This window comes from Lissotriton vulgaris, chromosome 7, assembly GCF_964263255.1.
Source record: "Lissotriton vulgaris chromosome 7, aLisVul1.2, whole genome shotgun sequence".
Taxonomy (NCBI): Eukaryota; Metazoa; Chordata; class Amphibia; order Caudata; family Salamandridae; genus Lissotriton; species Lissotriton vulgaris.
The window spans coordinates 1,263,292,726-1,263,317,144 of record NC_141695.1 but is presented as its reverse complement, the minus strand read 5'-3'; the positions used below and the strand labels follow the sequence as shown (position 1 = coordinate 1,263,317,144).

At 48.2% G+C, this 24,419-nt stretch overlaps 1 protein-coding gene across 7 annotated transcripts in view; it reads left to right on the top strand.

Annotated features, from left to right (window-relative positions):
* BRD8 (bromodomain containing 8) overlaps positions 1 to 24,419 on the top strand; it is a 483,292-nt gene that overhangs the window by 406,284 nt on the left and 52,589 nt on the right. For all 7 annotated transcript variants that reach the window (XM_086931819.1, XM_086931816.1, XM_086931815.1 and 4 more), the window contains one exon: positions 4,642 to 4,746. In XM_086931819.1, coding sequence (XP_086787945.1) covers positions 4,642 to 4,746 — 105 coding nt within the window. The remainder of the gene's footprint in view (positions 1 to 4,641; positions 4,747 to 24,419) is intronic.

The following is a 24,419-nucleotide window of genomic DNA, read 5'->3' as shown; positions in this document are numbered from 1 at the left end:
CTTCCTTGACGGGGGCTTGGAGGCGTCCTGCCTCAGGGGACCCGGTGCCTCACCATCTTCTGCACCGGCACCTCCCGGCGCCGCGTGACCTAGCGTGTCTTTCCCTTCACCCCTCGGCCGTCAGCCCCCTTTTGCGGACTGCTTTTCCTCCCTGCCGCCATTGTTGACTCCGCCGTCCCGAGAGGCCCGCTGGCTGGACTCTTGGGGGCGCAACATGTTGGCCTCGATCAGCGCTGCCCTGCGGGCCCTTAATGCCTTGTGTGTGCTGGCTAGGGCCTCCTCCTGTTTGTGGGACTCGGCTGGGTCTCTGGGATCCGCAGCGTCCTAGGAGACTGGTCAGGTGGACTTAAGGCATCATGCTGTGGATGGCCGGGAGTTTATTCTCCGCTCCGCTCTGGACATCTCGCAGGTGCTGGGCTGGTCCATGGCTTCTGCAGTCGCTCTCCGTCGCCATGTTTGACTTCGGGACGGAGTGTTCCCTGAGAATATTCGGGAGAGACTCCTCGACCTTCCGTTTGATGGCAGCCTGTTGTTTCATGCCGCGGCCGACTCCGCCATCCAAAGGCTCTTGGCAGGACTCCATCCTCCTCCTCAGTCTTCTCCTCAGTGACTCCTGAGTTGGGTTGATTTTGGGCCTTCTTAGGCCGGTTGTTCTGTCTGTGGAGTGTGTGTTCTGGCCATTTGCGTCCTTCCTTGGGACTTTGGCATTGTTGGCTGCTGAACGGCCCTTTTGTTGCTTCTGTGTGTGTGTTCTGCCGGAGTTTTTGCACAGACTTGGCCCTGAGATTAGGCCTTCTGCATTGGTTGGGCTGCTTGTCAAGCCTCCCGCGGGTGTGTTTTTTCCCCATGGCTCTTTTGTTTTTCTTCTGCTGCGGTAGTTCTTCCAAAGGGGGTTCCAATATCTTGGGACTTAACGTACCCTATGTGGGGTAGTGGTAGTTGTCATATGGCTTGCGCTCTGCTAGGGGGTTCTGGTCGCCTTCGGGTGCCTGTTCTCCATGGCGTTTATGTACGTTGCTTTTGCTCCCTGAGGTCGTGTGCCCGGCCACTCGTAGTGGTGTGCCTTGGTATCTCCTCCTCTCCCTGCTCCTGCCCTGAGGTCGGGGATGATCCTGTGTTCTCACTTGTCGGGCGCTGCCTACTCGGCCTTCCTGGGGCCTTGGGCTGCTCTTCTTGCTTCTAGCGGCTGTTGACTGCTGGCGCTGTTCTGGCTGGCAGGTTGCTCTCCATCTGGAGTGGGTTCACCTTCTTTTCCCTCGTGTTCTTGGGTCCTCTAGGCTTCTTCTTCCGCTCTTCCTGTATTGGCATGGGGAGGCGGCTGGTTTGCCTTGTGGGGGAATGTGGTACTTCTGCCTCTCCGACCTTGCCCTTGGTTCCTCTGCTGTGAGTGTATGGGCCTCTTCAGCCTTCTTCTCCCTTCTACATCCTTTTGGAGTTGGTGGGGTTCTGCTTGTGGGGGTTCCCATTGCCTGGCAGGGACAAGGTTCTACGTGGTCCACAGATCTGGTCCCCTGTGGGGTCCTCTGTTCTGGATTGGCTGGTGGCGTCCTTTCGCAGACCCTCTTTCCCAGGGGGTATTGCTAGGGTATCTATTCTACGTGAAGGAATCTGCGGCTAGTAGTCTCTATCAGATGTACGAGTTACTATCTGGTAGAGACGATTCTAGCCGCAGATTCCTTCACGGCCCGCCTTTCCTCCCTTATTCTGCGAGGACCCTCGGGTTGGTCTTCGGTACTCGCCTCCCGCTGGGGGCTGTGTCTCCTGTGAGTGACTACTTTGTTCTTGACGGGTGGCTCCGTCTGGGGGTGGTTCATTCCTCCTTTGGTTCTTTGGAGGATGGGATTCCGGTGCTCCGGTGTCCTGATGCTCTGGCTACTCCAGGGCTGGGGGGGATTGGTTTCTATTCATGTCCTCCCTCCCCTCCCTTCCTTCCATTGCTATCTTCTGATTAAGGGTTATCTGGTCATCTTGCCTTTGACCCTTGTGGGTGGTTGCCCTCTATGTTGGAGTGGCTTGGAGGTTTGTTGTCCCTGTCTGTCTTGGGACTTTTTCCCATACTTGTTCAGGATGGGGGTGGTAGGTTTACTCTGTGTGCCATGACTTTTACGCATGTTCCTTCCCTCAGGGGCACAAGGGTGGGAGGCTGTCTATGTGCTGGCAGGGTGGCTGCGCAGGGCTCTGCTTGTTCTTTCTTCTTTCCCTGCCTTTGGGTTTTGCGGTGTTGACACTACTCTGGTGGTGTAGTTAATCACAGTTCCTTTCCAATTTTTTCTCCTCTTCGCACATGCTTCCACAGGTTTTTATCTGGTGGTTCCGCGTTGTGGTGCGGAAAATTTCTCCATAGTTCCCCGCCGGGGCGGGTCTTATGTGACCTCGCTGACGTCACGTACGCGGACGACGCCTGGGCGGGGTCGCGTGATGTCACCCCGCCCCCGGCGTGCAGAAAAGTTTCCGGATCCAGTCTCACGCCTGGGGATTACTACATAAAGGAAGCTGCGGCTAGAATCGTCTCTACCAGATACATCATTACCGAAGGTAAGTAACTTGTATGTTGCACCTAATAAATAAAATGATTGGTTTGTCTTATATTCACTTCTTAGAGTTTAAATGTTCAAAAACCTATCACACCAACATAAACTGATCAACATTAAAGTTTGATACTATATATCATTTCACACAAAACATAGAAGTCCGGTACAGAAAATAATTCATTTAATCTTTGAGGCTTTCCCCAAGTCCAGCCAACACGTGTTTCGTCGATTGGGCAGGAACTCACGACTTCATCAGGGCTGGGAAAAGATACAATACAAAATATTGGAATTGCGAGATAACATATCTCATTCTTCATCAAGCATACATCCAGTCAATGTGTTTACATGACGGCAAGTGAGAGATAACGTTATGCATATGTATCCCTGAGCCTTAGATTTATGCATTCCAAGCAAAGAAACAAGAAGGCGGGAGATTAGTAGTACAATCCCATAGGAAAAAAGTGTGAAATCTCTCAATTGAAGAGAAGAAAGAAAGCCCCACAGTTCGTGATGTTGATCAATTTATAAAAAACATATCGCAAAATTATGGTGATCTTGTGCTCACCCCATGGACACTATCCCGTAATGTGTGTGACAAAGTGATGAGCCAATATTTATTCACTATCGCTGTGGTGAGCACATGTAAAATTACAGTAATTTACAACTGTTGTGGTAACAACCTTACCACCATTACAGTATTTACAAATGGATTGGTAACAAGCTTACCTTCAATAGGGTAAATATTTAAATCCCCGTAGCGGTTTGAAGTAATTATCCCAATTCAGAAATCCGGATGAGTAATAAGATCGTTCACATAGCACGCTGCCCTGGGACTCCGAAATATTGGAGGTAAGATACCTTGACAAATTAGATATTGACACAAACACGTGGAGATAATAATATCCATTTTACTAAATATAGTTCCTTTCTGTTACACTTGATAGCGGGGAAATTTTCCTTCAAATATTTGCATTGGAGGAACGATCTTATTACTCATCCGGATTTCTGAATTGGGATAATTACTTCAAACCGCTACGGGGATTTAAATATTTACCCTATTGAAGGTAAGCTCGTTACCAATCCATTTGTAAATACTGTAATGGTGGTAAGGTTGTCCATGGGGCTCATCACTTTGTCACACACATTACGGGATAGTGTCCATGGGGTGAGCACAAGATCACCATAATTTTGCGATATGTTTTTTATAAATTGATCGACATCACGAACTGTGGGGCTTTCTTTCTTCTCTTCAATTGAGAGATTTCACACTTTTTTCCTATGGGATTGTACTACTAATCTCCCGCCTTCTTGTTTCTTCGCTTGGAATGCATAAATCTAAGGCTCAGGGATACATATGCATAACGTTATCTCTCACTTGCCGTCATGTAAACACATTGACTGGATGTATGCTTGATGAAGAATGAGATATGTTATCTCGCAATTCCAATATTTTGTATTGTATCTTTTCCCAGCCCTGATGAAGTCGTGGGTTCCTGCCCAATCGACGAAACACGTGTTGGCTGGACTTGAGGAAAGCCTCAAAGATTAAATGAATTATTTTCTGTACCGGACTTCTATGTTTTGTGTGAAATGATATATCGTATCAAACTTTAATGTTGATCAGTTTATGTTGGTGTGATAGGTTTTTGAACATTTAAACTGCAATCTGTTGATTACTGGTGGGCTATGATGACGGCCCATACCTAGGCACCCAACAACACACATTATTACCAACGCAGGGGATTGAATTAGCCTACATACTGTTAAGCGCCACAACCACCGAGATCAGTCATCCTTCCTTTCTCCATCACTTCTTAGAGTATTTCTAAGCCTTGTGTGCCAGAGCTGAGAATAGTGCTATTTTTCTAGGTATGTTATGTTGTGGTTTATGTGGGTGCTTCATTCATTGGACTCGTTAACTATTCTCAATGGACCACTGGAGAGTAACACCAGTTTAGTGTCAGGAATGTCTGGCATCCTGGTCCCACAATTTAGGGATACATCAAAGCATCCACCAGTGGTGAGGGAAGGTAAGGATAAGGAAAACTCAGGCAGTAAATGAAAGTCTTTACAACTATTGCTGCTTACGTATGCACTTTTCTTTACACAGCAATTTCTGGCTACACAGTTGATTATGCAGACCTCAGAGTCCGGCATCAGCACCAAGAGCCTGCGGGGAAGAGACTCTGCACGCAAGCAGGATGCCTCTGAGAAGGTGAGGGGCCAGGCCAGGGCTCTCAGTTACAACAGCTACCACCACAAGGAACTAGTCATAGAGTGATTGTACCTGTGGAGAAATGTCAATGCATTTTGTACTCCTGACCATCACTACTGCACGGCCACCTTCAGAGTGATTTCTGTCAGCTAATGTGACAACAAGCTTCAGAGTGCAACCATTGCACTCGCCTCACCAGGATCGAACTGTAGCTATCATGTGGCTCACTGTAGGAAGCTGACTCGCTATATAGTGCACCAAAGTGAGGTACACTATGTAGAGAGTCTAGGCAAACCCCTAAGGAATTACAGAGTCACAAACAGCACCCCTCATTTGTGGTAGTGTGGGCGAGCATTTGGGCATATCAGAGGGTTGTGCTAAGCATTCATTGCATACACAAAGGCAGTAAATGATACACACACTCAATAAAGAAATCGGACACCAATTTTTATAAATAACACATACTTTTATATAAATTTAGATACCAAAATAATCGGAATCAAGTTAGTACTTTTCAAGTTAGGAATGTTTACAGTTTCCAAAAATAGACACGGTGCATTTTCTGGATCGGTAATGTTATCCTATGGTGGAAAAACATGTATTGCATTATGGCACTTAACAACAACTTACAAGACTGTTTTTCTGAACTTAAAGTGAGTATGGGGCAAGGTCCACGGCCACACCAATAGGTCACCTTGGGCGGCTCTGGGGCGTCCGGGTGCAGAGGTGGGTTACAGCATTGGGTGTCCCTTTCACTTCAATGGAGAACTGTCTGGTCAGAAAGAGGCTGTAAGCTGGGACTGGGGGGCCTGTCCAGGGGAACCCACAGGAGGCCTCGAATCTTGAGATCCTCGGGCACATGGGGATACCGCTAGTCCACTTCTCCTTGGACTGTGGGGCTCAGGTGCAGTATGTCTTTTGGTATCGGATCCGGTGCTGGAGTTTCTTGCGGTTGGAGGGGGCCTACAGAAAGAGGCTGCAGGCGGCGACTGGAACTCCAGTCTTGACAGACCCAAGAGTGGGCTTAGCTCTTGTGGGTCTGGGGATCGTTTTGGCACCGTCACCTTCCTTGGACATTGGCTCTGGAGCATGGTGCATAGATGCTTCGAGGTAGCAGGGGTCACAGACTCACTTCTTTTTCTTTGGTTTCTGCAGAGGGAGGCAAACAGGACAGCTGGGTGACTCTCAATGTGGTTCTCACTGCGCCTAAAGTCCCTTGACGTGCAGGTCGGTCTTCCTCTGTGTTAGTGTCTGAACTAGACACAATGAGCCTTGGCTGCTGCAAGGGGTCTGGTACCCCAGGTGTTGGTGTTGTGTGGCTCCGGTCGGTCCTGGCATTCCCTCACTTGCAGGGAGAACAGGTCTGACCTGTAGGAGCGCTGCAAGTTTTTTCTGGGTGGCTGTTGAGTCAGTAGTCCCAGTGAGCGGCAGGTCGGCGAACTAACTCTTACTTCTTTGGTGCCTGCAGCTTCTGGGGAGTAGCTCCTCTACTCCAAGGGAGTTTCTTTGGCAATTTGTGACAGCCTGGAAGTTGTCTGAATTGTTTTAGGTCTGCACAATGGCAGGGGCCAAGTCAGTCGTTCTCCTCAGTTCTTTGGTCAGCAATTGTCTTCTTGTCCACTTCTTCTTTTGGTGTGTAGAAATTTGAAGTCCTGGTGTCAGGGGGTTCCCTAAATACTAAATTTAGGAGTGTTAAGGGGATTGAGGGGTAGTAGCAAATGGGCTATTTACATCTGGGGTACTACACCCCCTAGATGACCACTTCCTTTGGGGAGTGGGCTTCACCCTGTCCCAAAATTCCCAATTCCACCACACACAAGATGGTGGAGGCCTAAACTGGTTGTTCACATCAGGCTTGGTCTACCTAGAAGTGTGTCCAGCCTGGCAGTGTAACACGCCTCCTGCATAGCTAATTTTTCCACCTGTCCTGGTGCCAGAGGGCTCAAGGTAGGGGGTCGTCATCTCTCCTGTTAGTGAAGCCAGATTTGCATACCAAAGGTGGTGGCTCTTTGAGGCTCCCTCGCTTGAAATGTTAATTCATAGGTCATCCCAGTGGAGGGTCTGTAAACACACTCTATCCGAGCAGGCTTTTGTTCCTGATCTCCTGAGAGCAATGGCCCTCACCCCTGATGGGAAAACTCGTCTGTGGTGGCAGGCTGGCTATGACCAGTCCGTCAGCACACCATTAGTTGGTAGGTTTTCAGAGGGCACCTCTAAGGCGCCCTCTGGGTGCATGTATAATAAATCCATCACTGGAGTCAGTGTGGGTTTATTAATACGAGGTGTTTACTAAGCACTATATGTTTCAGTGAAGCCATTATGTAGCTGTGGAACACTTTTTGACAAGGTGCACCATACATACCTTATGATGGCTTCCCTGCTCACTCGCAATATCTAGTAATAGAATCAGACATCACAGGGGCATATCTGCTCATGCAGAAATGTCCTCACATAAAATATAATGCGCACTGTCTTACAGTTCCAAGGCCTGCTGTAGGGGTGACTCACATATATTAGATGCAGTGACTTTAGTATGATACACAGAAGTGTATCATGCCATGTTTTCTCTCATGGTTTGCACCGTCACGTAGCCTGCAATGGCAGTCTGTGTGGAATTTGTATGAGGGTTCCTTACGGTGGTGTAGGTTAAGCTATAGCCCTCAGGGATCCTCTTTAGCACCCATGCCCTAGTCAAATGGTGTACCATTTACTAGGGACTTACAGGGGTGCTAAAGTTCCTGGCCAATTGTGGAACAATTAGACTTTACCTTGTTTTAGGGAAGGAGCACTGGCACAGAGGTCTGGTAGCAGGCCTCAGTGCACTATCAGAATCCGCATCCAGTAGCAGAAACGGGGGCAAAAAGTGGGGGGGACAACTGCAACAGAAGCCCAGTTTCCTACACTCACTACTGCTCTGGAACCTTACATTTTTGGAAAGCCACCAACATTTCCCATTCTCAGCTATGACTAACCAAAAGCATTCAGGATTTGTAAAATGTCATCAGCAATTCACGAAGCCTGCAGGCCTTTAACACTTTTAAATGTAATGCTTGTTTACAACAGTATTATAGCGAATGGGACAGAAGGAAAGAAGAGCTTATTTTGCCTTTCGTCTACATAGTTACAGGCTGTTTATTTGCTCATTAGAAGTTTGTGTACAGAAAGACTCACAGAAAGATTGCCTCTCAGTTTGTCTTAAGTTGTATATACAAGCTGGAGGGAGTTGTGTTGCTTGGTTTTTAGGTCTCGCCTGTCGATGCGCATGCGCATCGAGCAAGGCGAGAGTATTGGGACTTATCCGCTCTTTATCCACACTGCAAGGAATCGTGGCGATTCCTTGCAGTGCCCGTGACTTTTAAGCTCAATGCGCATGCGCATTGAGCTTAAAAGCGCGTGCACGTCCGTCTTTGTTTACCCGCTCCGCCCCCTCCCCTTCCCGCCGTGTCGCATTTCTCCTCCCCCCTCCCCTCTCTTCCCTCCGGCTTGTTTCTTTATTTGACCCGCTCCGCCCCCTCCCCTTCCCGCCGTGTCGCATTTCTCCTCCCCCCTCCCCTCTCTTCCCTCCGGCTTCTTTTTTGTTTATTTTACCCGCCGTGTCGCCGTGTCTCCGATCCTTTCGCTTGTTGTCCCATTGCGGTTCAGCACATGCTACACGGAGAAAACGTACACACCACACACACTCCTCGCTAAAATGTGTGCACTTACCTACACAAGGTTACTATCAGACAACCTCGTCATGCACACACAGTCCACTAATGTATATGTACACACACACGTTTGCAGGGGTTCCTCCTCCTTCATTGCTTCTCTCCCGTTATCTTCTACCCCTCCATCTCTGCTGCTTGCCCCTGTCCTGTCTCTCCTCCTCTCCCTCTCTATACCCTCCCCCTCCCCCCCCACCACTCCCATCAAGTCCCTCTGGCCCTTCCCTCCTCCCCGGACCCCTCCTCCCCTGCCCCCTCCACCCTTTCTTGGTGCTCTGCAGCCCGCGGGGCCGACAGAGGTACCTCTTCTTTCGGTTTCCGCTCAACAACAAGGACCCGTTCCCTTCAGTCCCGGGCGCCGCTGCGTCTCTCCGTGTGATCTTGCTCCCGTGCCCCTTGCAGCTGGCAGTGCCAGGGTTTCTCCGTGCCTCTCTCGCGCCTGCTCTGCTCGCACCACAACAAAGGAGGCAGAGTTGTATGGATGTCTGGAGCGGCGGGCAGGGCAGGATGTGACCTCAGCTGCAGGCAGAGAGGAGACCCCCGTGCAGGGAAGCAGGAATCCTACACACGCTGGAGCCCAGCCAAGCCCCTCCCGCCTCACGCCCCCAGGCCGGGGGGCTCAATGTGCATTCCATCATAACACTCTATTTAAGAGTAACAGCATAACTCTTTGCCTGATGTCTGTTTTGCAAAGGGGCTCTACCGTCAGGTAGCACCGTTTACAGGTTTTATCTTCCTTGATGCAAGTGGGGAAGGCTCTCTCCTAAGTTGTTACAGCTAAATGTGGAACGAGCTATTTAAATAAAATCTTCCCAGACAATGAAGCAGGGTTTTCCGCCAAGGCTATTCAACTAACCCTTGTATGGTCCTGACTACACTTATAGAAACATATACATTGGTCTGGCCCAGTCCTACCAAACTGTGACTTTGGACATATATTAGGGTGTTATCAGGGTCAATAGTACTTACTATCGACAGTGGTTGTAATTTAAACAGTCTATAAGCAGTCCTCTGAAGTCATTAGATGTAGCTCACTCACCCTCACCCTCACTCACCCTCACCCACACTCACCCTCACTCACCCTCAACCCCTCACCCTCACTCACCCTCACCCTCACTCACCCTCACTCACCCTCACTCACCCTCACTCACCCTCAACCCCTCACCCTCACTCACCCTCACCCACACTCACCCTCACCCACACTCACCCTCACCCTCACTCACCCTCAACCCCTCACCCTCACCCTCACTCACCCTCACTCACCCTCACCCTCACTCACCCTCACTCACCCTCAACCCCTCACCCTCACTCACCCTCAACCCCTCACCCTCACTCACCCTCAACACCTCACCCTCACTCACCCTCAACACCTCACCCTCACTCACCCTCAACCCCTCACCCTCACTCACCCTCAACCCCTCACCCTCAACCCCTCACTAACCTTCACTCTTACTCATCCTCACTCACCCTCAACCCCTCACCCTCACTCACCCTCACTCATCCTCAACCCCTCACCCTCACTCATCCTCAACCCCTCACCCTCACTCACCCTCAACCCCTCACCCTCACTCACCCTCAACGCCTCACCCTCAATCACCCTCAACCCCTCACCCACCTTCACTCACCCTCACCCTCACTCACCCTCACCCTCACTCACCCTCACTCACACTCACCCTCACTCACCCTCACCCACCCTCAACCCCTCATCCTCACTCACCCTCAACCCCTCACCATCACTCACCCTCAACCCCTCACCCTCACTCACCCCCACTCACCCTCAACCCCTCACCCTCAACCCCTCACCCTCACTCACCCTCACCCTCACTCACCCTCAACCCCTCACCCACCCTCAACCCCTCACCCTCAATCCCTCACCCACACTCACCCTCACCCTCACTCACCTTCACCCTCACTCACCCTCAACCCCTCACCCTCACTCACCCATAACCCCTCACCCTCAACCCCTCACCCTCACTCACCCTCAACCCCTCACCCTCACTCACCCTCAACCCCTCACCCTCACTCACCCTCAACCTCTCACCCTCAATCCCTCACCCTCACCCACACTCACCCACACTCACCCACACACTCACCCACCCTCACTCACCCTCACCCTCACTCACCCTCACTCACCCTCACCCTCACTCACCCTCACTCACCCTCACCCTCACTCACCCTCAACCCCTCACCCTCACTCACCCTCAACCCCTCACCCACCCTCAACCCCTCACCCTCACTCACCCTCAACCCCTCACTCACCCTCAATCACCCTCACCCTCAACCCCTCAGCCTCACCCTCACTCACCCTCACTCACCCTCACCCTCAACCCCTCAGCCTCACCCTCACTCACCCTCAACCCCTCACCCTCACTCACCCTCACTCACCCTCAACCTCATGCTAAAGATTTACAAAAAAAACCATAAACAATTCTAAAAGCACTAACTCTAATGCTGCGAGACCTATTGCATTTCTAATGCTTGTTGTGGTATTGTGTCTTTGTGGAAGGTAACCAGGTAGGTTGCCTCCTCAGTTTGGCTCTCCGCTCGGATTGGCTGTCCCCTCTGCAATTAAAGTGACCCCTTGCTGGAGAGGTCCTCACTTTATCTTGAAGCACAAGCAATTCAAACGACTTGACAATGTTGCTTGAGGACTATGGACCACTAGTAATTCAGGCAGTTTTATTCCTGTAGCAGTACATAGGGCTCGGGTAAGATGTGCATGCATCTTTGATGCTGCCAGCTGAGGGGAAAATTATCAGACAAAGGGACATAAATAAAAATTCGGACAGAACAAATACAATATGAAGCCTTTTCTTGGGATAGTCAGTGTTTACTAGGCTCTATTGGCCCTGTTGTTTACCACTGATACACTCAAGGTGCATAGTCATGTTACTCCTTTCAGGCACCCCTCTCTTTCGGGTTAGTGAAGTAATTGGATTGGGTTACTACAGGCGGTAGAGGAGGTGAGAAAATCAGTTCTAATTGACATAGTGAAAAGCATTACTTAATATTAGTGTCCAGTCTGGTCTTTACTTTAGAAAATGTAAAAAGGCTTTATAAAAATTAAGATACACACAAAAAGGTGTTCTTAAGAAGCTGAAATTGTAATGTAAACTTTGTTATAGATTTTTAATAACAGATTTTTGTAAACGGAGGCGATATAGCCATTGTTACCTAATGGGTCTTGGTTTAGGTCGACTCAGGGTACTTTGGAAGCTCTCAGATTTTTAGCTCTTATAAATGACTCTAAAAAACAGGCAATACAACGAATATCTCACTATTAACCTTTCAGTATAGCCATGAAAGCTATTACTCTTTATAGTTAGAGCTTTGTCCCCCCCAGTTGTCTTGGCAGTGATGATTTAACAGTTACCCAAAATTGTCCTTTCCAGTCGTATGTTTTTCAGCCAAGGCTGCACTGCAGGTTACGCCTAATTCTCTCCTAAAAATAGCAAATGGAGTAAGTTGACATAAATGAAAAAGTCGCCCAGTGGCAACCACTAGTTCACCTTATCATAAGTCTTCTCTGAGTATACAGCGCAGGCATATAACATAATGAACACAACGTTTGCATTGAAAACATTTAGGAGAGCTATTGCAAAGAGTACATATAAACAATTGCTGAAAGTTTTCAGACCTCTGTTGACATGCTTTTTTGTTATACTTTCTATATTGGACCAGAGTTTAGAGTTGTACTGAATGTAATACCAATATATATATCGGTGTGTTGTATTTCAAAGTGCTGTTTATTGTCCTTACAAAATGATATCTATGTCAGCCAAATATAATAATTGTACTTTTGTTTAAGTTCACCATTTAAGTAATTGTCATGTAGTAAGTTGACGAACAATCCATCTAGCATTGGAGAGCCATTGGAGTACCCTATAATACGACCAAATCATTGGTATATATTAGGACACAAATGTGCAAGTTGCCTACTTTAGGTGGAAATGATGTAGCTGTACTTATAGATAAATAAGTTAGAATGTCAGCACAATGCAAATTACATAGGCCACTGTTTATATTTATTGGTATATCATTTTAAATTAAGTTTATTTATTTTTCTTATTTAGGGGAGACCTCCCCCGACACCTCCAATTTTTTATGTTTCCCTCTGTTATGTCCCCCTCCAACCTCCTGTCCGCCACAAAAGCATTAAACAAAGCCAAATAGCACTCACATTCCTGAGAGCTATTTGGATTTGTCAATGTTTTTTTAGCTATACTGCATAGCAGCACCGACTGCTATGCAAAATGGTGTAAAGAGGAAAATAAATCGCTAAGATGCGGTCAACACTGGATGCGTTATATCTAATAAAACATTGACAAAGCCAATAGCTCTTGCTTAGGCGAAACCTGTCTGCTTTGCCAGTGCTTGTTACTGTAGCCATGCATGTGCCTTCAGGTTTGGAATGGGCAACAAATGGTCTCCATCAGTGAATGAGAAAAAAAGTGTCCCACATTTGCAAATTAAGGGCAGTTTTGAATCTGTAAAGACATACTATTTGTGTTCTACAAGGTATGGGGCACTCCATGCATTTGTGTTTATTGCAGGTAATGCTTGTGATAATGGCATGGAAATCAACAGTAAAAACCGACCAACCAACCCATAAAACAGGCCACATCAGCCAAAACAACCTGCCTATAAGACCAGCCTGATGGCCGCATAGACCAGTGAACCTGTGTTTCCCCTGCAGCCTGTTGACATCTTAATGCACTTAACACCTCTTAAAGTCCTTTCAAGCAGAAGGGCTTGTAAAGGTGTTAAATGCATTAGTATATGTACTTAAAGATCTGTCTCATCACATTTCCACCCGGAGGGGCCCCATCAGAGTACTGATGGGACCCCAGCAGGATCTCGTTTCAACTGGATTCCTTCCCCTTTTGCAGTGCGCACATGAAGAGAAAACTTTCTTCCACACTGCTGCATTCTTATTAAATGAGTAGCTGGGGACGTTTTTCTCTTCATGCTGTAATCTGCTATGTACCCCTGCAGAGGTGCTGGGCGCTGTGAAAGTGTAAGGAGCGCACGTGCGCATGCGCGCACCTTACAAAGAACATAGAGCAGGAGTAAGAACGCAACGAGTTTTAAACCACTATTAGTTTGGATTCTCCTTCTAAACTGTGCATCCTTTTCCACACCTCTGAACCCTTGTCTTGGAATGTAAGGCTTGCAATTTCCTTATAAAAACTCACCCATTCTTTCATCAAGGCTGACAAGAAGTCGTCCATATAAGCACCCACAATGCTTCCAAACTGCAAAGATTTTGTACCCAGTACCTTATTACCATGACTTTATTCACCCTTCCTAAATTTGTCTTGAAACCTAATATTTCAGTGGGCACATCAATACTTTCTATCCAATCAGTTAGATGCCTCAGGATAAGTCTTGCTTAGATTTTCCTGTCCGAATCCGGCAAGGCAATTAACTTAAAATGTTGCATGTCGGTCTTCACTTAAAAATGAGAACTTGAATACTACCCAACCATGAAAATGGAATTGCCTTATGTTTGGTAACTTCCTGAAATTCTGGTAACTGTATAAAAAGCAAAAAAGCAGACATATAGATAGCTGATACAGTACCACATGAAGCCCATTTGGACCTGGGGATCTAGACAATCCTATTTGTCTTATATATAACAGTTTCAGTAGCGTTTTTTTTAGAACATCGCCATCAGTGATTTGAATTACTTCCACCACAATAATAAACAAACAACTCCAGTTCACACTGATCATCCCCATATCAAGAACCAGTAAGTGCCAAAAAGGTTCCTCATTAAACCATGACGATTGTGCTTGAACTGGCTTTGAAAGTGATTTAACCTTCTTTTGAAACTGAGTTTTAGGAATTGAACATTCACAAAGATCATGTTACATCTCTTCCCAAATAATTATGGGATTAGAGACATGGTACATCCTTCTATGAAAACTGTCTCCCTCCTACTTAATTATTAAATATTAATTAGCATAAGGGAAATTGGTAATTTGCCTAATAATTCCTCTTGTATGTCACTAATGCTGCTAACTTCAGTAACCAAATTGCTTTCCTTACCCAAAGAAGTGTGTTTTATTATCTGCACATAATGGTCACTCTCTGTTCAGGAATCAGTATACTAATCAATTACTAACTAATCAGCGGCATCCATTAAAGTATAATCTTACTCCCTTTCAAGATTCAGTTGGACGTGCCAGGATATCATTTACAAATCTCCCTTTTGAAATACATAGTTAAAGGACCATTTGTAGAACAGACTCCAAACCGCAGCGCTAGAAGACCCAGCATTCCGATCCTCGCTAGGCACGGCGCTCTTTACATACTTTGAGGTCAACAAAAACACAGGGGAAGATGCGCTAATGGAATGGAAAGCCTTTAAAGTCACAACAAGGGGGCACTGTAAGGGTATGACTTGGAACGTACGTAGGCAACTAACCTTCGGCCTAAGTAAAATAGAAATGCAGCTGCAGCGATTTGAGATGGAGGGGGAGGGTGGAGGTAGGGACAGGCAACACCTGGAGACGCTGCGCACAGAGCACGCTGAGCTGATAGAACGCCTTCGTTGTCACTACTACAGCTCGAAGGCGACCCGCACTCACGCCACCGCTGATAGGGCAGGCCGACTTCTGACCGGGCTAATTCACCAAGAACACGCCCGCAAACCAATAGACGAGCTGCAAACTAGTACAGGAACCTTAGTACACACACAACGTGACATTCACGCAGCTTTGACACATTATTACAGCCAGTTGTATCAGTCCCAAAGCTGCTGTGATCCGCCTATCCTAGCAACTTTCGAAGACCGAATGCAATTACCTGAGGTAACTCCTAGGCGATGGCACACACAAAATATCTCTATACACCGATGACCTGTTAATCTATCTCCAAGATATCAACAATGTGCCAGAATGTCTGTCCCAAATCCTACCGGATTTTGCAGCCATATCAGGGCTGAAAGTAAATGTCGGCAAAGGTAAGCTCAATGCCTTTGGCGCAGGAATCCCAGATCCAGGTCTTGTGCTCAATGGCGAAAGGGCACAGTGGAGTTCAGACACATTCCGCTTCCTTGGAATTCGGATATATCGCCAACCACCAGATCTCTGAGACAGCAACCTGGGTAGGACGCTAACGGCCATCAAATCCCAGATGCTATTCTGGAGCACACTCCCCCTAGCAGTGACGGGCAGAGTGGCATTGGTGAAGATGGTGGCACTTCCAAGGTTTTTGTACTAGTTTGCCAACCTGCCTGTCTATGTACTGGCCTCCTTCTTTGTTACTGGAGAAGATGGTCAGAGATTTCATATGGGGCCCCAGTCGACACAGAGTGGCGATAAAGAAATTATATTTTCCCACTGACCAGGGGGGTCTGGCAGCACCCCGTCTCGAACACTACTTCTTGGTAGCTCAACTCCAATGGGTAGACAGATGGATGGCAGACCCCCAGTGTGAAGATATCACGACTACAGGCCCACCGCTCACACTGTCCCAGATCCTCCACCTCTTCCATCTCGGCACGTGAACGCGACCTCTGGAACCTTTGTGGTTGAATGGGCATACAAATGCTACCAAAGGAGTCTCTACATAACCCGAAACATAATGCCATACACCCCTGTGCTCCCCCTAGAGGGCGCTCCTAGAGGCCAGGGAGTACTCACAACTGCCGAGCTATAACAGTGGCACGAGGCAGGGGTACAGTCCCTAGGAGACATTTACCGCGAAGGTGCTTTGGTCTCCTATGCAACACTGATAGAGGATGAGGGGCTCCCTGCGGGGCATTACTCCTACACCGGTCATTGTTAGCCATGCTCACAGTGCGGTGGGGGGAACTATCCACAGAGCCGCCCTCACACCTCACCATACAATACTTACACGTAATGGGACATGGCAGACACCTGACGCGGTGGTTCGCAGCCTTGCTTCGTCAACATGTGGCTATAAATTTAGACTCCTCAAAGGCATAAGTGGGAGTACGATCTGGGTAGACAATTCTCGGACAATGGGGACAAGTGCTGGCCAGCCCAGTTCAGATCCCTAGGAACGTGCGATTCAGACAAATACAGTACTACATTACACAAAGAGCGTACTTCACGCCAGCCAAAATCAACAGATATTTTCACCGTACCGACTCCGCCTGTCCTAGATGTGCTGCCCTTGATGCCGATCTGATTCACATGCTATGGAGCTGCAGCACCCTCAGTGCATACTGGAGAGAAGTGGCGGAAGCGCTGCACAACTGTACCGAGAGAGAGAGAGATACCCTTTGACTGTCCGGTGTATCTGCTGCACAAATTCCGCAGGACGCAAAATACTAAGGTCGCCTCCAGGTTCTTAGATCTGGGCATAGTGGGGGCCAAGAGGCTAATCACGAAAATTTGGAAGGCACCGACCCCCCACACTTTCAGGCTTGGAGACACTCCACACTCACATGGGCCAGAGCAGAAGGCATAGCGATCCGACGCAAAGAAACTATAGGCCTCAGGAAAATACAAATATCAGCACACTGGGAAGCGATCCTAACAACACTGCAGAAGCGACCAGATCCAACAGATCAGTCCTCACAGACACCTGACCCGGTCGGGTAGGACCATGCATGCGAACCCCTGAGCCCCCCCAAAGACACCAGAGCTGCAGCCGCCAATAGCATACCGGCGCTCCGATTCGTGCACTCACGGGAGTCCTTTCGACAGAGCATTAGGCGCAGGCGCAACAGATGGCATACCGACAAGCATAAGCAGACATGTGAGGACACTCCAACTCACCTCCAAGTTTTATGTCCTACCCCCAGGTTGTTCAATGCACTGTTAATCATGGTCATCCGAGCAATTCTGTCCTTAAAATGTCACTTGGGATGTGATATGTTGCGCAATACAAATATCCAGACTAGACTAGACTAGACTTACCACAGGCCAGGTTCGTAGACATCCTAGCCGTACGGGACATTAAATGATGAGACTGAACAAATGCAACTCACTGGAGCTGCCATGCCAACATGTTTATCCAACAAATAATCATAATGTTCTCATCGCTACTAAAGTATGATGTAAGAAGGCTGATGCCATTGAATGCTGAAACATGTAGTGCTATTTGTTGCTATTGCCAATGGAAAAAAAAAAAAAAAACATATAAAAAAAAGACCATATGTACAATTGATAATAGTGTTCAAGGCATGTGAACTGTAGATCACATGCTTTGCATACTCCTGCCATCTAGTGTTGGGTCGGGATGTTTGCAAGTTGTTTTTCTTCGAAGAAGTATTTCCTGTCATGAGGTAGGTGACTCCTCCTTTCGGTGATAGTGCACATGGGCATCGACCCCATTGTTAGATTGGTTTGTTCCACCATCGGGTTTGGGCCTGCATTGCTACGCTCTGGTTCGCAGCCGTTCTTCGGGTTCCCCTCGGTGCGCAATCCACTCTACCTGCATCGGTTTTGTTTTGAACGTGTATCCCACTCCCCGTATTGTATCCGTAGACGAAAACCTCTATTTCGATCAAAGATCTTGGAAAGGCCATCCGGCCTAACTGCGTCGGTCCAGTTCGCAGTCGATGGAACAGACTCCATTCAAATTCTGTCTCCGCAGCACAACGAACAGGACTGCGACGTGTGCAAATATTTCGATCGTAGAAAACGCTCCGTGATCGTCAGACTCGATGTCGCAAGATGCAGAGTCAGAATGTCGAATACACGTCTGACATCGTCGGCGAAGGATCCAAGCACGAATTCGACACACAAGGGGCAGAGGAAGAACAAGAGGAACTTTTCTCCATTCCAGAATCGGACTCCGAGTTGAAAGAAGACTTGCCACAAGGTCAACGTACCGTGAGTACCGAACGCCCCTTAACCCAACCTCAGCCGCAACAAAAGGCTTTGGTCTCACCCCCGCCTTCGGGCCACGGTTGGCACCGACAAGATGTTTCCGACAACAACCTCTTCAGCTTTCATCATTTACTGATCACACCAACTAACTCTCCACCACCACCTGACGATGATGATGATGATGGAGAAGGGGGGAAAATATTTTACCAATAGACCCCTGGAGGGATTATCACACAGATTCACCTACAGATAACGACCCAGATCTTTACCCTGCAAAGCCTTCCCCTCATGACGACAATGTAGGATATCTAGAATTATTTGCTAGACCTGCAGAATATCATGGGGTACAGTTACACAAGGAATCTTTAGAGGTAGATTTCCTATTTGAATCGCTCAGTACCACACAAATGGCTAATCACACTCTACCTATGCTTAAAGGCATGATGAGACATGCTGACAACATCTTTAAAGATCCAGTGCGGGCTCACATTCTCACCCCCAGGATTGATAAAAAATATATAAATCTGCTCCCTCAGATCTAGTCTATATTAAAGGGCAGTTACCACTAGACTCTTTGGTTGTCTCTAATGCCCGTAAACTTGCCAATTCACAGACTACAGGTGATGCTCCCCTTCCAGACAAGTCAAAACTTTTAGACGCCTCTGGTAAATGAGTAGCCGCCCAAGCAACAAATTATTGGCGCAGTGCCAACACCCAGGCCCTGCTAGCCAGATATGATAGTGCACACTGGGATGAAATGGAGCAGTTGCTACAACACCTCCCAGATTAGCACAAAGCAAAAGCCCAGGATTTAGTCCAGGAAGGGAAGCTCATATCCAATTCCTCAATAAGATGCGCTTTAGATGCTGCAGATACCGCAGCTAGAGTGATCAACACTAGTGTGTTAGTAAGAAGACATGCATGGTTGAGGATTTCTGGTTTTAAACCAGAAGTACAACAGTCTATTTTAAATACTCCTTTTGACAAGGAACATCTCTTCGGGCCAAAAGTAGATAAGTGATTAGAAAAAATGAAAAAAGACACAGAGATAGCCTAGTGTATGAGAGCTCTGCAGTCTCCCTCCAACTGGGGCTCTTTTAGTTGCTCCTTCTATCGTGGAGGGTCGAAAACCATGTCCTCAGACAATACTGCCACCTCTTACATGGCAATAGTCAATCTTCCTCTACAATGGGTTTCTTTAGAGGAGGGTATAGAGGTAACAACAAAAAAGGTCGAGGCAAGGGTTCCGCACTGTGTAATTCCTCCTCCCCCAAATAGCAGTGACTTGCCTACACTCCCCCCCCCCCCCCCCCACCCCCAATCATTTAACATCTGTCGGAGGACGTCTTCTACAATTCCTCACCATTTGGCAATCTATCACCACAAACAAATGGGTGTTATGAATTAACCTACATGGTTATTGCCTAGAGCTTATCAACTATCCTCCAAACATACCACCACGTTCTCACAAAATTTCACCAGAACATTTATATCTACTTCAGCAAGAAGCCCAGTCTTTCCTCTTCAAAGGAGCCATAAAACCTGTACCGTTACAACATCAAGGGACAGACGTGTACTCCCTGTACTTTCTCATCCCCAAAAAGGACAGCTCCTTGAGACCTATTCTAGATCTTAGAGAACTAAACCTCCACATACTTGCACAGCATTTCCACATAGTAACACTTCGACAAGTGCTTCCACTTCTACAGCAGGGCGATTTTATGTCCACCCTAGACTTAAAAGATGCCTATTTCCACATTCCGATTCGTCCTGCTCATCGCAAATACCTCAGATTCATCATAGCAGGTTATCATTTCCAACTCAAAGTACTACCGTTTGGAGTCACCACTGCTCCTAGGGTATTTACCAAATGCTTAGCAGTAGTGGCAGCACATCTGAGTAGACAACTAATCCATGTCTTCCCGTACCTAGACGACAGGCTCATCAAAGCCAGTACTTACCAAATGTGTCTCCAACAAACTCAAACCACTATTCACTTACTTCACCAACTAGGGTTTACAGTGAACGTGTTGAAGTTTCATCTACAGCCTTCCAACACACAAACGTATCTGGGAGCCACTATAGACGCTCACAAAGCTCTAGCTTCTTCCAATACAGCCAGGATTCGCAGTATTCAGTCCCTTCTCACTCTGTTTCAGCCCAACATTGCCAGCAAAATTCTTCATGAAACTGCTAGGCATGATGGTGTCTTGCATTATAATTGTTCCCCACGCAATACTTCAGATGTGTCCCCTTCAAGAATCCTTAGCAAGTCAGTGGAACCAGTCGCAGGGTCAGTTAACCGATCTAGCGTTGGTGGATGGCCAGAGCCATCACTCTCTGCAGTGGTGGAACCCACAAAATGTATCCAAAGGGTGGCCCTTTCTCGACCCTGCTCCACAGACAGTGCTAACAGCAGACACATCACTCAGTGGTTGGGGCGCTCACCTACAGAGTCACACAATCCAAGGATTATGGACTCTAAAGTACAGGAGCCTACATATCAATCACCTAGAGCTACTAGCGGTGTTTCTACCGCTGAAAGCCTTTCACTCTTCTCATAGGCAAAACTGTCTTAGTCTGCACAGACAATATGACACTATGTTCTAAATACAAATGCAGGTGGGGACATACTCTCTCCAATTTCACGCCTAGCACAAGTCATTTGGAAATGGGCCATACATCACAAAATGTATCTCCTAGCTGAACACCTTCCAGGAGTAAACAATCAAATTGCAGACCTTTTCAGCAGACAGAGAAAGCAAATCCACGAGTGGGAACTTCATCCCCAAATTCATCATCCTTACTTTCAGGAATGGGGATTTCCTCACAAAGACCTGTTCGCCACAGCTCAAAACGCAACATGTCCAAGCTTCGCCTCCAGGTTCCCACACCCGCTCTACAAAGGCAATGCCCTATGGATGAACTGGTCAGGGATATTTGCCTAGGCTTTTCCACCTCTCCCTCTTATTCCGCTGGTAGTTCGTAAGTTCAGGCAAACATCCCTCACACTGATTCTAATAGCTCCCACATGGGCGCGTCAACCCTGGTTTACCACCCTGCGGGAGCTGTCAGTAGTTCCATACCAAAAGCTGCATCTCAACTCCAGTCTCGTCACTCTGGGCCATTGCAAAATCAGGCGCCAAATCCCAAAGAACTCAACCTGGCGATTTGGCTCCTGAAATCATAGAGTTTGGTTATTTACAATTATCAATAAACAGAAGAGAGTTGGAAGGTCTATTAGACAACGTAGCTGAGTCTATGAGGACCTAATAAAGTGACCCTTTTGGATTGCACTGGACCAGGCCCAGTGGTCACATGACACGAATAGGTATTAGAAATCCTATCAGCCCACCCATCTGGCGGAGCCTCGTCATGTAGGACCTCTAACCAGGGTGGTGAGTCCAGGCCCAGATGAATTGGCCAGACAACACACACTACTGGTTGATCTTGTTAACGTGTCCGTGCCACAGAGTGGTGCTGAAAAAGTGCAGTGCAAAACAGGGAATAAAGAATAAGTGATCTAAAATGGCGGTCGAGGCAAAGAAAAAATGTTTTTATTAGAGATATTCACCAGGACGCCAGATTAAAAAGAAGTGTAGAACAGTGTGAAAAAATCACTGTGATGCTTTGCTATGTTGTAAATCAGGCCAACATGTTTCTGCCGAAGGTGAAACTACACCGGCATTCTTCAGGGCCAACTACAAAAAAGATCTTGCTACTGCAAAGGTACACTCAGAAAAGTTATACAAAGTGAGGCGAAAAAAGGAACAGACCAAAATGTTAGTTAAAGACCTGTCCTGACTACTGGTGTGGTCGAATAGACCATCCTACCATATCCTCCGGATTAGAAGTTGATAGAGGAAGTAATCCCAGCAATATGTGGGAGTCGAGCCTCACCTCACCCGGCAACGGCTCGGAGATTGAGGCCCCGCTCTCTCCGTCGGTACCCCTAGGCAGATCCTGAGCCGAAGGGGTTTGGAGTTTGGTAGGTCTTTAAACATAGTCCCCTTGACCCTCCTCAACTTTTGTTTTCCTATTTACAATTATCATCAGACTGTACGAATATCCTAAAGGAGGCAAGGAGAGTCACTACTAGGGCAGGTTATGCAGCAAAGTGGAAACGTTTTGTTATATATTGTAACAATACCAAGATCAATCCCCTGGATGCTTCAGTACAAAACATCTGTTATCTCTTACACTTAGAGCAATATGGATTAGCTTATACATCACTTTGAGTGACTTTAGCAGCAGTAGCTGCAAACTTACAAAAAAGGCAACACTTATCTCTATTCAGAGTACCAGTGATTAAAGCCTTTATGGAAGGACTAAAAAGAGTAATACCACCAAGAGAAGAGCTCCACCTGCACCAGTGTGTAACTTAAACATAGTCCTTACAAGGCTAATGGGACCACTTTTTGAATCAATGCACATGTGTCAACTACAATTTCTCTCATGGAAGGTTGCTTTTCTTATTGCAACCACTTCCTTAAGGAGAGTTGGTGAACTCCAGGCACTACCTAAACAAGAGCCTTTCTTTCAACTTCACAAAGACAAGGTGGTTCTTCGAACCAATCCCAAATTTCTTCCAAACGTGGTTTCTGCTTTTCACATCAATCAATCAGTTGAGTTACCTGTGTTCCTTCCGCAACCTGATTCTGTAGCAGAACGAGCTCTACACCCACTTGATGTTAGACGAGCTCTACTATCTCTGTTAGACACACCTAGCTGCAGATTCCTTAACTTAAAATATCCCCAGGCATCAGACTGGATCGGGAATTTCTTTTTGCAGCAGCACCTCTACGCGCCGGGGGACGGTGCCACATGACCCCACCCTGACGTCGTCCACGTACGTGGTGTCAGCGAGGTCATATAAGTCCCCCCTGGTGCGCTGACGTCAGTTTTCCTTCTTTTCCGTGTACAACGCGGATCCGGAGTAAGCGGTTCCTCTGGCCTGTTTTCAGGCCTCTTTTGACGCTTCGCGTGTGGAATAGTGTGCGATGCCTTCGGACTTTAAAACGTATACTTTCTGTTTGCGGCAAATGTCCGCGGTGCACCCACATCTTATCTGTATGTGGTGTTTGGGCGAACACCGCGACTCGACGGACTGCGACGCCTGCCAACACCTCAAGCCGAAGTCCCGGCGAGAGCGCCGGATGAAGCTTCTTTCGGCTCGCCTGTCCCGGTCGGAGTCGTCTCATCCTCCGGTCTCCTCATCGCCGACAGGTCCCTCTGAGTTCCATTTGCGCCGTCGGTCGTCCTCTGGGGCCAGGGGAGGTCGTTTGCCCGTATTGGTAAGTCGCAGTGCATGTCGCCGAGGTCCTCGACCTCACTTTCATCTGTTGGGGGCACTGGTTCCCGGAACCCTCCGGACGTGCACCCCCCGCAGTCGCCCTTCCCCTATCCGCCCTATCTGGGCGCGAGGCGACTCGGACCCAGATGGAGGCCTATGCCGCGGCTCCGCAGGCCTCCCTTGGCTCCTCTCCTGTCCTTGGGGCGTCCTCGGGGCCTCCGCTACTTATGGGGTCCCCGACGGACTCGCCGGTGGGATTGCCCCCTACGCCGCCTAAACCCTTGCCCTCCAGGGACGACGAAGATATGGTGTCGTCAGGGTGCGGCCCGGCTGGGTCCCCCTCTACGACCCATTGCACCCCTGTTGTGCCGCATAGTCCTGTGGGGCACCCTGTGATGTCGCAGGTGGTTGCTGATGCTCAAAGCCTTGCTTCGAGCACACCTCGGCCTTTCGGGTAGGCGGCCGCCCTTTCCGGAGCCGGGGTTCGCGCCGGAACTCGCCTCCCCAGCTCCAACTTCACTTCTTACTTCAGAGTCAGAGCCTGTTGTAGTTGAGGCTGAGTCGGCGGTGGTGTGGTGCCGGATCATCGCCTCCCCGGGTCCAGCGCCATCTCCTTCTTCAGAAGCAGAGCTTGTCGTGGTAGATGTTGAATCGGCGCCTGACGTGGCTGACTCGGTGCAGGATGGAGCTGAGTCGGCACCGGACCAGGCCCGATCGGCGCCGAGCAAAGTGTTTTTGGCGCCGCATCGACGCCGGGTTGGGGACTCTTCTCCCGAAGCTTCTGTGGAGAGTTTGGGGTCTCCCTCACATCCCGCGATGCCGGATATATGCTTGCCGGTGTCCCCCTTAGAATTTGTGGACCCAGCA